At 39.7% G+C, this 18,888-nt stretch overlaps 1 protein-coding gene across 2 annotated transcripts in view; it reads right to left on the bottom strand.

The window, feature by feature from the left end:
* Window positions 1–18,888, bottom strand: part of SLC16A10 (solute carrier family 16 member 10) — a 127,658-nt gene that overhangs the window by 36,952 nt on the left and 71,818 nt on the right. For both annotated transcript variants that reach the window (XM_023650933.2, XM_070225438.1), the window contains exons 2-3: window positions 14,561–14,705; window positions 9,799–10,261 (exon numbers count right to left, since the gene is read on the bottom strand). In XM_023650933.2, coding sequence (XP_023506701.1) covers window positions 9,799–10,261; window positions 14,561–14,705 — 608 coding nt within the window. The remainder of the gene's footprint in view (window positions 1–9,798; window positions 10,262–14,560; window positions 14,706–18,888) is intronic.

Raw genomic sequence — 18,888 nt, 5'->3', positions numbered from 1 at the left:
AAGGGGTAATAGGGCACATGTGTATGGTGATGGATGGTAATTAGCCTTTGGGTGGTGAACATGCTGTAGTCTACACAGAAATAGAAATAGAATGATGTACACCTGAAATTTATATAAACCAATGTTACCTCAATAAAAAAAAAAGTGTGTCAAGTAAAGAGCTTCATAACCTTTTTTGGAAGTTTACTGGGAATGAATGAAATGAAAATGAATGAATGAATGAAAAAAATATTTTCAGACCACATAACAACAAAAAATACCAGAAATGTATGTAGGGGTTGTGCACGTGTATGTGCACACAGCAAATCTCAATGGATAAATTCTGACATTTGAATTAATACACTACACAAAGAAATATCCTGTGTCAAAGAAATTTTATAAGCCTGTTTTTGAATGAAAAATAGAAAAAAATAACCTAAATTAGAAAATCTTAGTGAAAAAGCAATGGGATTACTTTTTCCTCTGCAAAGTACCAAAACATTCTGCCTAGCTAATAAATGTCAAAGTAACAATCAACACAATCAGAATAATAAACCAAAACCAAGAATAGAAAAAGAAAGAAAGAAGGGAGGGAGAAAATGAAGCCTTCAGACCCTAGGATTTAGCCTTCAGTGTTTAGCTTTTAGGCTAAAAACAAAATTAAAATGTTAACTCTACCTCTTCAATCTGGTTGTCCCACTAACAAGACTGAGATAGGGCAACTCTTCAGATTATAGAGCTCCACTGTAAATCAATTTAAAAATGTTTCCAAAACTCTGTACTCATCATCCCCAAGGATGGTGACTTGTAATGGATCCCAAGTCTTTTATCCTGTCAGAACCTTCCAGTGAGCAGAAAAAAGGCAGCAGGAGACGTCAGCTCAGCAGCCCAGTCCGGGCCCAACATACAGTGACCTTGGTTTACAAGGATCCTACCAGGAGCCTGCATCCTCAGGGCTCTGCCGCACAACAACTGCAACCCTGAGCTCCAAATATTTCCACAAAAGAAAGGCCACAAAGCCAGCACATCTGCTACTTGCAATTTGAAGAACGGGACTGTGTCAAAATGGCAAAGCAGCCTCCTGACTGGGAAACAAACCCTGTGAGTTGACCAGGGTTATGTTAGGTGAGAAAATTTCATTCCTCTAACAATTCTGTTTCTACTATGTACACATTTACATTTTAAGCTCCGATAAGTTTCTATTTATTTTCCATGGATGTTCTTGGACATTACCTCTCGTTCTGCCACTTTTATAAGCATGTGACTTTTGGCAAGCAACTTAAGCTTTCTGTGCCTTAGTTCCTTTACCGGTCTAAAAAGAAACCCGAGTGCAAAGTGACCTGTGCCATCCCTTACAACTTCTAAATTACTGTTATACTTTTTTTGCAGGTATTTAAATATTTTATTTAAAAGCCACACTCTTAAGAAAACCCAGCCACCAGCCTTGCAACCCTGAGCAAGTTGTCTCACCACCCACGTCCTCTCCTGCTAAATGGAAACACTGATCATGCCCATCTCATAGGGTGGCCCCGAGACTCCAATGAGAGAGAATGTTTGTGGGAGCTTCTTGTAAACTAAATGTTAATAAAAGTGTGGGAAATAAATAAATGTTACATTTGTTTAAAAGAAACTTCCAGTTTAAAATATACCCAGGCGGGGCTGTGAGGTCTGGGTCTGTAGCATCTTACGCTTGCCCTGGAGTTTGGATGCAGCGGTGGTTCTTGCCATGATACTCCAGGAACGAATCAGTTCAATCTGACAGGGATGCAGATACAGCTCAATTGCACAACTGCACACCAGCTGCCCATCTGCAATTTTGTCTCCAAATGGTAAGCACTGCCTACCAGTAAAGAAGCTTTTCTCCAATTTGTTAGGAGGGAATATAAACTTCCCAAACAGGTAGGGGGAGCTAGATAGAGATAATAGCGATAGAAAGGGGGAAAGGCAGAGGGGAAAATGGACAGCAGCATGGGCATCTGGGGCTAACACACGAGAGATGTGCAGCCCTCAAACCTCCTTTGGGGGCTAAAGACTCTTCGCTACAGCATGAATAGGAACCAAGGCCTGTTCCCCTTATGCTCTGCAAGCCTTGGAGTTAGTGTCTGTAAGGGCTTCTCCAAAGAGATGCCCGAGAACTTGGAGATAAGGTTAAACTAGCAGCAATGAATCAGACAGCTCTCTCCACCTGCCAGAGCCACCTGGAAAGGTGGGGGTAACAGCCAAGGATGATTCTTTAAGATTTCTATTTCTATTCATCCACTTATACAACAATTTTCATTTTCTAGTTGGTATAAGAATCATGAGAGGACCCTTATCAGCTAATTTAGGTTCCTCAAATTTGAACAAACTTTAATTTGATAGTAATCTAAGGATTTGAGGGATAAGTAAATATCTATATTACAATTCAACTTTGAGATTATTCAAAAGTATATTATATTTTACCAAATAAACCCTGAGATACTTAAAAACAAAATCAAACAAAAACCTGGTGAAATTTACACATTAACAAGAAAGAAGGAACAGCTTTCCAACACACTAACTCTTTAGGGCCTTCTCAGGACACTACTGATCCATGAGTGGCCTCAAAGAGTTAATATGTAAGTCTAAAATTCGAGCAAGTTACTTTTTTCTTTTTTCCTCCCCCCCAAAGCCCCAGTGCATAGTTGTATATCCTAGTTGTAAGTCCTTCTAGTTCTTCTATGTGAGCTGCTGCGTCAGCATGGAAACTGACAAACGGGTGGTGTGATTCCAAGACTGGAACATTAACCCAGGCCATCGAAGCAGTGACAGCACCAAACTTCAACCACTGGCCATCAGGGCCAGTTGAGCAAGTTACTTTTTTCCATTTTCCTATAATAGTACTTACGTCAATTGAATATACGATAGACCTTGCTACAAATTTATACATCTGTCCATTTTTGTCTTCTGCTATACTTAACGTTTATTGTAGAAAACCAAGTTGAACATAGAACTGTATATTCCTAGGGGGCTATAAAACATCTCTTGAGATACTACATGTCCCATTTATTGGCTTCTATGCCCTGAAATTTCATGTCTAGTTTAAAAATACAACTTGTTTGTTCCCAATTACAACTGATTTTGGTGTCCATTTAACTGCCCAGTCAGCAGGCAAATGATTGTGTCTTTAATCATAGCATCAGGTAAATGAGATCACTCTACCAGACCAAGTTTCTTTTGAGAACAATTACTATCTACCACAAAACCAACACACTGGGCCGGCCCCATGGCCAAGTGGTTGAATTCGTGTGCTCCGCTTCGGCGGCCCAGGGTTTTGCCAGTTCGGATCCTGGGCAAGGACATGGCACCACTCATTGGGCCATGCTGAGGCGCTGTCCCATATAGCAGAATTAGAAGGACCTGCAACTGGAATACACAACTATGTACCTGGGAGGCTTTGGGGAGAAGAAGAAAAAGGGAAAAAAAAAAGAAGATTGGCAACAGATGTTAGCCCATGAGCCAATCTTTAAAAAAAAAAAACCGACACACTTATATCATGGAGTTTTTTTTGAAAACAGGCTAATAAACACACATATTGCAGATTTCAACACGAGTCAGTCATCTTCTCTTTGATAAGAGAACTATGTAGGTCTAAAGCTTAAAACTAAAACTTATCCCAACTATCACGTGTTCTGGAGCCAAAGGACACGGGTACTAAATAGCTGCTTTTCAAAGGTGATTAGTGGTGGAGAGACATGAAGCAATTAAAAGTAAATCATCACCCTTATATCAAGGATAGAGCATTTCATGCCACTGAGAAAAGTTAGAACATCACTGCCATTCGTAGGCATTTATCTGTCATCTGACTGACGTGACCCTGTTGTCACTGCTCTACCAAAGCTGTATAGACTTGTGTTCAGGCTATGGCTCCTGCATCCTCATCCTATTCTTACACACACCACCCAGGGCTCTCTGAGATTTTTAGTTGCTACACAGTAGGGTAGACACCAATTGCCTAGCTTTCCTTGTTAATGAGGATGGCCACCAAGAGTTGCTACTCCCTCCTTCTGTATACTTACAGTAGTGACAGAGACATAGAAATTTCTTCTATTTATCAAGTTATAATTTCAATTATGCATATAAAGCTGTGGTTCAAAGCAAAACACGTCAACTCTTTTCTCCATCAAGAAATGGCATCAGTGCAATTATTCTCAGGTTTGCTAAGTTTGAGCTTATTTGTTAAAATGTGTTTAATGACAATGAATACCATCATGTCCTTTAAGTACAAAACGTAAAAGATCATTATGGCATCAAAGCAGAGAATTTTAAAGATTAAAATGATGAGAAAATGAATCTTGCTTATATAGTGTCACTTTAGACTTATCCATAATATATTTAGTCATTCAACAGATATTTGATCACCCGCTGTGCATCAGGCACTGTGCCAGGTGCTGGGGATCTATCACTGAACAAAACAGAGAAAGATCCTTAGCCTCGTGAGGTTTCCATTCTAGCAGAGGTATACACACAGACGGCAAACAAACATCATGATGAGTAAATTATGGAATACGTTAGGAGGTAGTAAGTGCTATGGGAAAAGAGAAAAGGCAGTGTGAGAAGGCTTGGGAATGCTGTGGAAGGGAGAAGAGGAAGGGAGTTCTAACCAGGTGGTCAGGCTAAGCCTCATTAAAAGGTGAAGAGCAAAGAGGCCAGTGTAGCAGGAGCAAAGTAAGTGATGGGGACAGGGACAAAAGATGAGATCAGAGAGGCAGGAGGGGCCAGATGATGGAGGACCTTTAGGTCACGATAATGACATTAGCTTTTACTCTCAGAGAAAGGAGGCTTTGAAGGATTTTGAGCAGAGTGACTCATGTGTTAAAGGAATACCTGTGGCTTTTGTGTAAAGAACAGCCTGCAAAGGGCAGGGAAAGAAGCAGGGGGCCCAGTTAGGAGGCTATTGCAGTGACCCAGGCAAGGGATGATGGTGGCCTGGTCCAAAGTGTAGCAGAGAGGAGGATGAGAGGTGGTCAGATCTTGGATATGTTTTGAAAGGAGAACCGCCAGGATTTCCAGTCTGGACCAGGAATGTGGTGTCATAGAAAGAAGAGCCAAGGTTGGCTCCAAGGTCTTGGGCCTGATCAACTAGAACAATGGAATTGCCATCTCCCAAGATGAGGATGGTTGGGGGCAGAGCAGGTTTTGAGAGAGTAAGATCAGGACCTCAGGGTTGGACATGTCAAACGTGAAACATTTAGCAGTCATCCAAGTGGAGACATTAAGTAAGCAGTTGGCTTTAAAAATTTGGTGGAAAATTCAGGAAAGAGGTCTGGGCTAGAAATATAAATTCAGGTCTGGCATATATATGATGCTTGAACTCAGGAGACTGGATGAAAGCACCAGTGGAATAAGTAGATAAAAAGATCAAGGGGCAAAACCCTGGGACACACTGATACTCAGGGTGAGGGTGAAAAAGAAGGAACCAGCAAAGAAACTAAGAAGGAGCGATGGAGAGGAAAAATGAAAACTAAGAGAAACTTATGCTTCTGAAGAAAAACTGGATAACGAGGAACCATAAAAACTTCACCCAAAAAACAAAAAAAAACCTCTCAGGCAAAGGGGGCAATTCAGGAGACGGCCCCATGGCCGAGTGGTTAAGTTCACGTGCTCCTCTTCGGTGACCCAGAGTTTTGCCAGTTCAAGTCCTGGACGTGGACATGACACCGCTCATCAAGCCACACTGAGGCAGCATCCCACATGCCACAACTAGAAGGACCCACAGCTAAAAATACACAACTATGTACCAGGGGACTTTGGGGAGAAAAAGGAAAAATAAAATCTTTTTTTAAAAAAAGGGGGCAATTCATAAAAACTGAAGCAGCTTTTACAAGGAATGGTTATTTAGAAAGTTAGGTCTCACCTAAATTGATCTTATGATTTGTAACCTTACAATGGAGATTATAAGTGGGTAGGCCTGAAAGACAGATCACACAACAGCTTCCAACAAGCAAATGAAATAATTCTTCATTTTTAAAAGTCAACTACTAAAAAGATAAACTTCCAAGCTTGTTGTTTTTTTTCCCTGCTTTTTCTCCCCAAATCTCCCCAGACATAGTTGTATATTCTAGTTGTGGGTCCTTCTAGTTGTGGCATGTGGGACGCCATCTCAGCATGCCCTGATGAGTGGTGCCATGTCCGCGCCCAGGATCCAAACTGACAAAACCCTGAGCTTCCGAAGCAGAGCGCATAAACTTAACCACTTGGCCACAGGGCTGGGCCCCCAAACCTTGTTTTGAGAACAAGATTGCCACAGAGCATACACATTCTCTCTCAAATCATCATGTATAGTCTAATTAATAAGTTCTTAGAATTTTTAGCATAACCATGAGAGTACTTCATTATACTTCTGAATCTTCAAAGAAGACCTAGATAAATTAGTTCCCTAGTTGATTAAGGATCTGATTTTAACACCAAATCTCACGCTCAAGGCCCAACTCCAATCCTGTGAAGCTTTTACTAACCACTTCTCCAAGTGGATCATCATCTTTCTCCTTTGACTCTTCTATAGACTCCGCCCCCCAAACCACTCAATTGGCAATCGCGTTGTCTTTATCAAAATAACTCATTTTTATACCAGAATTGGATCAATGCTTTACATACATTCTCTCTAATCCTTACAACAACTCTGCAAAATTGTGTTTATCCCTATTTTATAGATGAAGAAACTGATGCTTGGAGAGATCATCCAAGGTTATGCAACTAGTAAGGGACAAAACCAGGATTTAAACCCAGATCTGTCTTACTTCAGAGCTTTCCGTTCACCCACTATACATACTGCCTCTTGCACAGAAGTACTATCCTAATAATCATCAGTCACTATCTCTGGGACCCTGGGCAAGTTTTTAAACCTCTCAGAGCCTCAGTCTTCTCATCCATGAAATAAGGAGGATACACCACATTGTTATGAAGATTAAATAAGATAATGCATGTAAAAGTCCATATAATGGTCTTCATTATTACACATATTAGATTTTATGCTCCTTCGGGAGAGGTTCTTATGCCGCTCATGTGTATCCCCTTCAACACCCAATAAAGGGTTTAATATACATTGAACATTATCTACTAGTCTTGGAAAGATTTCCTAAGGAGCAAAGTGGTGTCCCTTTCCAAGACGCCTGGATTAAGTATCCATAATCCAAACCTTAAGCTACAAGACAGTGACAAAGTCAGTGCACCCATCAGCCTGCACAGCATTTAACTGGTGTTTCCTCTCCAACGTGGCCTTCAGTGCCATAACAGTTTGACAAAGAAAAAAGCCCAAATGAAAAATATGAACACATTTTGTAAGAAAACATTCCTGGAAGGAGGGAGGACAGAAAGAAGGCCTGGTTTGTTATCAGTTAACAGAGACGGCATTGTTCTGTGTACCCTCTGATTTACAGCCTCCTGATAACAATAGTATCTAAAACACTGTCTAACTCATCACTCTCTATGAAATTTGGTCTACTTTAGGAAAAGGCGCAATAAAATATTTACTAAACTTCCTTTACCCCCAGTAAGATGGACATGTCTGGTGGCATATCCAGGGAGGTGTACTGGATTTGCTACCAGGTAAGCACAGTGGATGGGAGTCAACCCCTGCTCTGCTGTTATGTGATTCACTTAACATCTCTCTTAATGACGGATCTGTTCTCCAGTTTGTAAAACATGGGCTAATACTATTTATTTTGCCTACTTCACAGGTTTATTGTGAAGGACAAATGAAATAATATATGTGAAATTAATTTACGAATTACAAATATATTACCAGAAATAGATAATCACCTACCACTTGTCCTTTGGTAAATGTCTGGTATTAGCAAAGCTGAGAGACTGATTTCTCTGGATGTGTTCACCTTGTAGTACCAAAGAAAATTAAAAAAAAAAAAAAATCTATACATCTTTTAAAAGAACATAACAAATGTTTTCTTAACTACAGAAGCTAGGGAAAAAGGTAGTTGGTTAAGTTGATCCTTCCACAGAAAAAATAGCCTCAGATGGTTCAGATATGGCTTCCTAACTAAAAGTGTGAAAATGGACTATCAGGCCCAGATGTAGGTACACACTGCATATGTGGCAGGGCTTACATACTACGTCATTTCACCTAGCACCTCAGTCTCTGCAAAACGCCAAGTGGCTCAGAGTATGAAAAACTAGTCCTTCTCCTTCTCTCCCCAGTGGTCATCCCAGTTGCCTCCTCAACACCTCTGGCAAAAAGAGGAAAAGGAGAAATGAGAAATCAAAACTATTCTTAGATGCAGGACATGCCTACCATCTCTCTTCGTGTTTCCTTGACCTAAATCCTTTCTGAACTAAGCATGGGACCCACAAAGAGCTGATGATGCAGTTTACTAGCTGACCCCCTGAGCCCAGTAATTCTTTGAATTGTGTCACCAACTTTCACCAAAACTTTTTTTTTTTTTGAGGAAGATTAGCCCTGAGCTAACATCCACCACCAATCCTCCTCTTTTTGCTGAGGAAGATTGGCCCTGAGCTAACATTGTGCCCATCTTCCTCTATTTTATATGTGGGACGCCTGCCACAGCATGGCTTGATGAGTGGTGCATAGGTCTGTGCACGGGATCCAAACTGGTGAACCCCGGGCCGCCGAAGCAGAGCATGCGAACTTAACCACTACACCACTGGGCCAGCCTCTAAAACTTTTAAATAAAGAAAAATAGCACGAATGTCCAGAATTAGACTGCAAGCTAGCAAAGATCCAAGTTCACACACATACTATACACACACACACAAAATTTATCCTAGTATCATTTTTGTTTATCATTTATCAACTATATCGAACTAGAAATATATTTTCAGCTACAATAGTAAGAAAAAGGGAAGAAACATAATAAGCACTTCTGAGAAAATTTTGTTAGAGGCAAATACTTTAGACGCTGCTTATTCTTGTTTCAGTATAAAAAGGCTGAAATTTGCCTTTGAAATAAGCAATATATAAATTGCTTGAGCACTTGAAATCCTAATTTTCTATGAAACCCTTGCTCTCTCCCCTCATTTGAAACTTGCTAACATTTCTCAAATAATCCTCTGAATAGAATTCCCATTTTCCCAGAAGTGTCCCACAAGTGGATGTAATGCTTCCTTGTGTCAAGGCCATTGGCTTTTACGATGTAACTAACTTCTGCACCTTTTACTGAAAATTTATTTATTTATTTATTTATTTATTTATTTTAAGGAAGATTAGCCCTGAGCTAACTGCTGTCAATCCTCCTCTTTTCACTGAGGAAGACTGACTCTGAGCTAACATCCATGCCCATCTTCCTCTACTTTATATGTGGGACGCCTACCACAGCATGGTGTGCCAAGCAGTGCCATGTCTGCACCCGGGATCCAAACCCTCAAACCTCGGGCCACCGAAGTGGAACGTGCACACTTAACCTCTGCGCACCAGGCCAGCCCTGAAAAATAACTTATTGATGTTGGCAATATCATTGCACCATCTTTGTCCCTGATTATGGGTTGTAAGCCACTTAAAAATAAGCGACCTATCAAGTTTTTTGTATTGACGACATTTATTCCAACATTTTAATTTTAGCCTTTCTCTTGTTTTTTTAAGTTGTTTTTGTTTTTTAAGTTTGGCTATTTTTTAAATACCCAAAGCACACCATGAAACATATCCTCCGTTTAATGATCTGATGGATGTGTTGGCCTTGTCTTAAGAGACCTTGAATTTCATGAGTCCCTGAATTACAACCAGGATAATGTTTAAGGTCAACTTCAAACTGATCTTTCTTGCTCTTCTAAGAAGTTTTCTGTATGAAATAATAATATCCATTACCAGCAAAGCCAAAGAAGCATACTCACCAAGTGTACATAAGGCACAAAGTATCCAAAAAGTGCAAGTGGTATTCCAACGGCCCACACTGCATAAGCTGTCACCTTGAAGATGGCAAAATTGAAAAATTTTTTTGGAGGACTGAACTTTCTCCTGGAAAAGAGGGAGAATCTGTTGCTTCCTTCGGTTCCACTCTCTTTATCTTTGGCACTGGAAGCAAGAGGTCGGTAGGTGAAGCTAGCCAGAAAGAGAACAAACATGAAGATGGAGAGGATCCTCAGTGTATAAAAGAGGCCCACGCTGTCAGTCAGAACCCTTAAAAGGAAAGGCAGCAAAATTGTAAAGATACTGCTGCCAGCAGTGACAATGCCATTCACCAGTCCAAGGCGCTTCTTGAAATAGTGTCCCAGAATGACCAGTGAAGGCTGGTATGCAAAGGAGCAGCCACAGGCAAATATGATTCCATAGGTAAGGTACAGAGGCTCGATGGAACTGTAAAAAGATGAAAAGCAGCTTTCATTATTTTCATCATGTTCTTGGCAGAATAAAATCTTATCGTGAAATTGGCTTTTAGTTAATCAATGTATCTTCTACAAATAAAAATTAACCAAAAACAGAGGCAAAAAACTTAGTCAAGAATGTAGCATGAAAAATATTTTAATTTAATCTGAATGGTTAATAAAAATGCCTTGAGTATGTGAAAAACAACCATTAAGGTCATAAGGGATTTTGTTCCTCTTCCTCTATCCATGGATTTTGGGTGAACCAGGCAGCACTGGGTAAGAACTGCTGGCTCTCCACAACTCAGAAAGAAAGGATGGTGCCAGGAAGGGCCTCAGGACAAGTGAGAGTGATTAAGCTAACAAACAAAAAAGCTAGTCTCAATAAAAGTTAAAAAAAAATTATAAGTTAACTATGAAAACTCATTATTTCATGGAGTTTCCCCAGGTACTTAGTAAGCAATCTATTCAAAGCAAAAGCTGCATTTGATATTTCCTCCCCAAGGTTATGTCAGGAACATTCACAGAGAGAAGCGGCAGGCTTTCATTTTTGCTGGCCTAAGGGCTGCAGACCAACCTTCGCCCTGTATTACGCTGTTCTCAGCGTTATGCAAGATAACAAAAAATCATATTGTGATTGCAGAAAGACTAAATGAAGTGTGTTCATTAGTGACTCTAGTTTGCAAGCTTTAAGGCCATGTATGTCTCAAAAGAATAATAAAGGATTAAGAATTTTATAGTTTAATCAAATAACTATACATTTCTTATGAAAGTAAAGGATTATATCATTAATATTCGTGGAAACAAGGTAATGAGTAAAAGAAAACTGGTTAAAGTTTCTTCTCTTGAAAAATCCAATTCAATAGGCTATTTATCAGCCGTAAAGGCAAACTATTTATTAGAAACCAAGATAGATAAAGTTGATTAGTAACTAAATTTTGGACAATATTGGTCTAGCAATATGCTGAGGTAATCACAAGCACTCTAGAATCTGATCAAGTAAAGGCATGTTGGGGGGCCAGCCCAGTGGCATAGTGGTTAAGTTCATGTGCTCTGCATTGGCAGTCCGGGATTCGTAGGTTCAGATCCCAAGCATGGACCTAGCACCACTCATCAAGGCACACTGTGGCAGCATCCCACATAAAACAGAGGAAAACTGGCACAGATGTTAGCTCAGCAACAGTCTTCCTCGGGCAAAAAGAGGAAGACTGGCAACAGATGTTAGCTCAGGGCCAATCTTCCTCTCACACATACACACAAAAGGCACGTCAGCAATCCCCGCTCTGAGATGCTCTCCCCCTTCTGTTAATCCACAGCTAGCACCACCTTCAATGCAGGCTCAAGAGTTGCTCCTAGGCTTTTCCAGATTAACCTCATCCTCACTCAGACCACCCTTGACTGAATCCTAACTCTTTACTCAATAAACACATATTGAGAACAGTTACTATGTTCCGGGTACTTGGTGATAAAAAATTTTTTTTAACGTGGTTATACCTGACTCATAGTCAGCTTAGTGAAACAAGATATCTACCCCAAATAATAAGAATATAATACAGAACAAGATATAAATAATACTCTGTTCATTCTGCACCAGTTTTCCCACGTAAGCAGTTTTCCAGATAACTGAAACTTACTTAACAATTTTTAAGGAAAAATCTAAGTCTGTTATATATTTCTCAGCCTTCTTCAAAGCACATATTAAAAATAGTATTGGCAACACAGTATCACCATGAACATCAATTTCTGTACAATTTACCACAGAATACTGAAGCTGTCAGTGGAAAACCAGAGAGCCCTGTGTATGAATGGGAACATTCTTACATTCTTTCGCACACAATTTTAAACACTAAGTGCTGGGTGAGATTCTCTTGGTCTCCCTCCTACAAAGGAAAGGCTTTGGGATGTTCACTGCTGCTGAGGCTTTTTCAGTTACTTCTAAAGGCTCACCTCAGTAACAGATGGTTCAAACCGCTGAAGTCCAACCACTGAATAAGTGCAGAGTAATCAGGGAGATACCAACCATGTATGCAAAAAGGATTCCAAGAAGGGGCACTGAGGTGACCTGTGGTTGGTAGAGAAGGCTTCCCAGAAAGGCAGAACTCGGGCGAGAAGAAAAGTGGGTCCACTGTTCAACACCTGGAATTTATACCACATTCCCCCTCACTCTTATAATTACTCTGAAATTTTGGTAGCTTTGATCAGTGCATTAAATAATGAAATTGAATAGAAAATATGAGAACATGTAGCAAGGTCAATATGCTTTCAAAAAGTTTTGTTTCAGTTGGGGAGAGAGAGAGAACTGGGTCACAATGTAGAATATATTTCATAATATTTATTTCTCAATGGTAGAAAAAGCTTGAAAAACACTGCTCACTTTAAGTAGGGTTGTAGGTATGTGTTTTGTCCACCACAGAAGGCAATAGTTACACAGGTTTTCAGCCTCTGAGTCCTTTTTCATCAAGGCCTGAGTGCTGACACATTCAGTAAGTGCCACGGCCACAGGAACTACAACAGGCACCCAGAGGCTCCGAGACCAAAGCAGCTATCTCACGATGCAATAACAAACGATGCTGTATTACTGATAAAAAAGAACTAAAAGTAAATGATCTCACAGAATTACCTAACCAGAATCTTAATCCAAACAAAACTGTTTTTTTCCCTTTAAAAAACAACTTTTGAGAGGAAAAATATCATAAAGGCACTTTAAAGATAGAATATCTATTTTCTACCAAGAAATAAAAATAATTGTTTAGAATCCAAATAAAATTTCTAAGTTAAGTGAAAGAAAGAAGCTCAGCTCAGAGTTGGGGAAGGGGTGTATATGGTGGGGGGTGGAGGGGTCGAATTAGTGAAACCAAGGATTCTCTTGATCTCCCAAAGTAAAAATAAACAGGGCAAGAAATGTAAGTTGGATTTTTTTCCCTAATGATCACAATAATGCTTTTCAACTAGAGCATGAAGATAGCTAGGGAAGGGAAAGAGGCAGGAAATGAAGATAAACCACTAAAGTAGAGACAGAGGATGGAAATCATCTTCAGAGGTTTTCTTGTTTATCACTCCTGTTAGCCAGAGCTACATATTAACCAGTGTTTCTCTGCCTGGGGATTATTCTGACAATGAGAGGGATTTACTAGTAGAATTGGAGATGGAAGGAGAGGTGCCTCAAACAGTAATGTGTCCATCAGCTCTTTGCAGTTAGTCCTTCTTCAGTGCACGACATCTTTTAATAGGCACAGGGAAACTGTATTGATATTAAGTTTTATTTTAAGCTGCATTTGACAACTTCATTTTCCTCATGATCTTTTAAAATTTGAACATGTTCTTTTTTAAAGAATGTAGACGGGGGCCAGCCTGGTGGCATGGTGGTTGGGTTTGCACACTTGCTTCGATGGCCTGGGGTTCACAGGGTCCAATCCTGGGCATGGACCTACATACCACTCACTGGACCATGCTGTGGTGATGTCATACATACAAAATAGAGGAAGACTGGCACAGATGTTAGCTCATCGACAACCTTCCTCAAGCAAAAAGAGGAAGACTGGCAAGAGATGTGAGCTCATGACCAATCTTCCTCACACACACGCACAGACACAAAATGTAGATGGGAATTCTCCACCTGGGTTGAAATAAATAGCAAAGTTGTTTTTTTTCTAACTCCCCAAACCCCAGTATATAGTTGTATATCCTAGTTATAGGTCCTTCTCGGTCTTCTATGTGGGACGCCACCACAGCATGGCTTGATGAGCAGTGTGTAGGTCCACGCCCAGGATCCAAACTGGCAAGCCCCAGGCTACCGAAGCAGAGCATGGGAATTTAACCACTCAGCCCTGGGGCTGGCCCCAAAAGCAAAGTTTTGATCTCATTAATAAAAATATTTCAAATTGAGCTTATGAACAACTGCTTCAAAACACCACTTACTGTACACTTTGGGCCTCAGACTAAGCTATCTTTAACTAAGGCCATTGCTTTAGACAACTCACTGTTATAACTTGAGTTCTTTTAGGATTTTTATGTGAATAGAAACAAACAAAGGAGAGCCCTTTTGCTTGGCTCCAGGGAACACATATATCCTGATGACCTCTAACTCAGGGGCTGCAAGCAAAAGTATTTAAATTTAAAAGATTCTCAAGCTCTATGAGCTGCTATGGATAACAATATGTAAGTCATACTGCTTAAAGTCTTAAGCAATGAAAAGGAGGATTTTTCTTTGGAAACAGCAAAGTTCCTGAAAGGAAAACTTTGAAGTATCTAATAGTTCTTGAAAAGCAACATGAAGAAACTGAGTACTTACCTTACAAAAGAACTGGACAAGAGTCCAATGAACGCAACAGCAGCACCCACGACGGCTGTTTTCCGACAACCAAATATGTCCGTGAAGACGCTGACTATCGGGCAGCAAAAGAAAATCATCCCCATGGAGAGAGAACTTACCCATGCTGTAAGAGAGTAAAAAGGGACACTATGACATGGTGAACTATATTTGTACTTATCTCACAGTATATAATGCATACTTAGAAAAATATTAATGCAGAAAAGGTACTGTGATGAATGGGAAGAGGATGGGATAAATTAGTAACAAATCTAAATTATAGTTCAAAGGATCAGCCAATACTAAATGTAAACAGCAATTATTTGTGTTTAATAAATTCTTGAAAAGTCTGTAGTCTTAAATAAATCAAACATTCTCCTATGACGCAAACACTATTAATCTCTAATCTGTTATCCATGATTTTAAGCAACTTCTACTCTATGGAAAGAAAATTTACTTAAAAAAGAATAACGAGATACGTTTAGAAATCATGCCTAGGTGGTCAAACTGCAAAGGAATGATGACCACTGAAGACAGGATAGTGGTTAACTCTTGGGGAGAGGAAAGAGAATTATAATCATTTGGACCCAGTAGTTAAGAATTGATCATCTGCATAGACTCTGGGCTTAGTTCTTTTGTTAAGGGAATCCAGTCATACTCTTAGTAGACTAGTTGTTGACCCAGATAATAGTTACTGGGTATTCACTTTACTTATAAAACCATAAATACACTTTATCTTCTTTTCTGAGAGTATGTTATTTTTCACAATAAAAAAAACAGCAAGAATCAGAAGTCATAATTTCCTGTTCTGATGCTGTAAAAATCACAACTGCTGTAAAAAAAAGAAATACTGAGGAAAAATTATCATAATTTGGTACCAAAGAAATGAGTGATCTCATAGGATATCAAGTCTGTAAATTCTTCTGAAAAAGAATAATAAACTAATGGGGAGTAAGTGACAGTGGGTTTAGAACAAACAGACCTGGCCCAAATCCCCCAGCTCTAACTATAATGCATCCGTGGGCAAGTCATTTCCCCTAAGTCTGTTTGCTTATCTTGAAAGAGGCTCAAACACATACCTTTCCAGAATTATTAAGGATTAGAGAAAATCTATCTAAACCTCAGTATCTAGCACAGAAGCACTTTATAATTTAGAGTTTTAACAACAACAAGTTGTAGTATAAATTGAAGTAGATGATCTCTAGAGTTCCATTCAGCTCTGGAAGTCTACTAGTCTATTACTCTATTTCCTCAGCAAAGGAAGTAAGTCCAGACCTTATGCAAATAATTACTTCTTAGTGATGGGGTCCAAATGAAGCTTTACCAGACTAACAATTTCATTTAATTCATTGCCTTCTTACATTTTAAATTACTTTTTAAATTATGTATATTTTAATCAGCCATAGTTCCTTTCTTCCCTTACTGGAAACAAGAGAGACAATAATCTTAAAACACAATGAGGAGATTGTGCCAACAATGTGATCTTGACTTAGGTGTTGGTGGGGGGATTCAGAAGTGGACAGTAGAAAGAAGCGACTGGCCACATGAGCTAGTACCACCCTAGCCCCAGATGTGCAGAGCCGTTCAGGATGGGTCTGCTTAAGGAGAAGTAGGATTTTTTAGTCTACTATCTAATATAAAAATGTCGCTGATTTATAATAATTTAATCTCATTCAAAAAAGTTTAGTCATCTATCATGTTTAAGAAACGATCTAAACAATTTAGGCAGACTAGAAGAATAACATCCTAACATCTATTTTTGGATAAAGGCAGTTTTACAATTAAGTAAAAAGGCAACACTAATAGACCACATTAAGAAATCCAAGAACATACACTTATATTGCACTTAATGCTGATATAAGTCAAGGCATTTTCAAGAATAAAGACAAGTCTTTATGCATTACTGTCGATTTTGATTTGCTATACCAAATATGAACAATTTTACAGATTTTTATGTCCACCAAACAAGCACTAAATGCAGGATATAATCAAACACAACTTTATTTTTGTCTCAACTATCCTCTTTTTATTTTTGAGGAAGATTAGCTCTGAGCTAACATCCGCTGCCAATCCTCCTCTTTTTGCTGAGGAAGACTGGCCCTGAGCTAACATGTATGCCTATCTTCCTCTACTTTTCATATGTGGGATGCTTGGCACTGCGTGGCTTGATAAGCAGAGCATAGGTCCGCACCCAGGATCCAAACTGGAGAAGCTGGGCTGCCAAAGCAGAGTTCGTGAACTTAACCACTACGCCACCAGGCCAGCCCTCAACTATCCTCTTAAAATTTATGTGGTAGGTAAAAATGTTCCTGTGCCACTGCATGACCACTTGGGCAGACCCACAGGATTCTTCTGGCCAGTGTTAAATAACAGAAAGGCCTATGGCCACTTTAGGTAACAAACCAAGCTTCACTTGGTAATCAAATCTATTTTCCCAGCCCCAGCTGGGAAGGGACTGACATGAGCTTTGTCTCTTTGCCATGACCTCCCTCCCTGTCCCTAGCTGTCAGTACTCTCCAAGGTGGGCATGGGATGGGGGGGGAAGGAAGGAAGGAGATTCCAACTTAAGTGGTCCTGCCAAAAAAAGGCCTGTCTGATGTTTGAAGCTGACTCTTTTTTCTCAGATTCACTTCTGTGGGTTCTTCAGAGTCTCACCTCAGAGTTCCTTCTGGCTGTAGCTCCACTGACGTGGATAATTCATTCTCCTTCTGGCTTTCTGGGTGTCACTTAAAAGACTCACTGTTGGAGCCTCATTGCCCTTCTGGGCAGTTTACTTGGGCAGGAGTCAAAACAGCTCAGGCTGTCCCCCTTCCTCCAGCAGGCCTGCCTCTGAGCTGTAGGAAACACTCATCTTGCCTTTGCCCTGACAAACCCTGGAGTGTAGGCAAATTCCAACACAGCCACATCTTGGGTAGCTCTTGCTGTGGGAGCGGTTAGCCAGCTACAGTTCTCTCCTTGTTGGATTTCTCAGGGGATTCAGACCCTAGTCCTCTGCACCCCCTAACTGAAGAGAATTCTTTAAATCTCTAAGTGGTCCCTTGAAAGCTCCTCTCACTAGTTATCAAGTGAAAGAGCATGCACCCCCACTTCTCTCATGGGGTGGGGAGAAGCCACAGCATAACCTTCTCAAAGAATCCTCATAAAGTGCTCTTCCTTGACCCATAAGCATCCTCTTTATGGGTTTTAGAGCTTCTAACCAGTTCTTGAACATGAACTATCTCACCTTTGAATTATACACTATTGTCCCTTAGTGTCTCAGCTAAAATCCCAATAGCATATTCTGTTATACTAATAATTAGCAACAGACAAAATTGGGTCTATCTTCTGATCACATTTGAAAAGAAATTAATTCTTGAATGAGTAATTACTTGCCCTTGTAAACTCACAAAATTTCAAGTTTTTGTAAAGTTTTAACATGGCATCCCAAAGAATTCAAGGTCTTAAGGGTTATGAAATACACCAAAAAATAAAATGGGCTGTTATTCTTTCACCTCTTCCAAGTCTGTGTGGTTATTATTAATAATAAAAACTCAACAGAGTTAGCTGTTGAGGTGACAATATATTTGCTGTGCTCAGAGATGACCTCATTTAATCTTCAAAACTCTAAAGGATAGGTACTTTTATTAAGTTCATTTAACAATCGAGAAACTGAAGTACATAGTCGCTAAATCCAGCATGGTAAAATTTTTATTTAAAAAATGCAAACTAGCCCTAGTCCCTCTATGTAATTCAACCAAACACCCCCACAGGGTTTCCTAATATTGTTGAAGAAACAAGTCTTTTTCAACGGAAGCAGTGCTATTTAAATTACGGAATAACAACATTCTCTCCCTTCCTATTAAAAGTGCCTATTGTGTTCTAGGCACTATCCTAGGCTGTTGAGAATACAAAAACAACTGAGATTCCTCCACCTTCCACTAATTTTCAGTCTAGTAACCTACATGCAAATAAAGGTCCACTAGAACACCACACAGAATGTGCTAAATGTTTTGAGAGAGAGAGAGATGTCAAAAAGTGTAAATTAAAGAAAGGCTTTAGAACATGCTTGTATACTCTAATTTGAATATGTGTGTGTCTTTGATGTTATAGAGAGACACATCCGTGAAAACTATGCTGGGAAATCTTTTTAAAAAAATACCAGGAAGCTTTCCAATTTCCCCATCCAGATCCTCCTTGTTTCTTACTCCATACGGAGAACAAATCCTCAGCCTCAGTGTTTGGCCAAATAAAAATGCAAATCACTCCAAGGAAGTGGTTAAGTTTAATATTTAAGAAGATTTTCCTGAGCCAGCCACGATGGCTTAATGGTT

Source organism: Equus caballus, chromosome 10, assembly GCF_041296265.1.
Source record: "Equus caballus isolate H_3958 breed thoroughbred chromosome 10, TB-T2T, whole genome shotgun sequence".
NCBI classification, from domain to species: Eukaryota; Metazoa; Chordata; class Mammalia; order Perissodactyla; family Equidae; genus Equus; species Equus caballus.
Note: the sequence above shows the minus strand (reverse complement) of the source record. Positions and strands in the feature narration are given on the sequence as shown.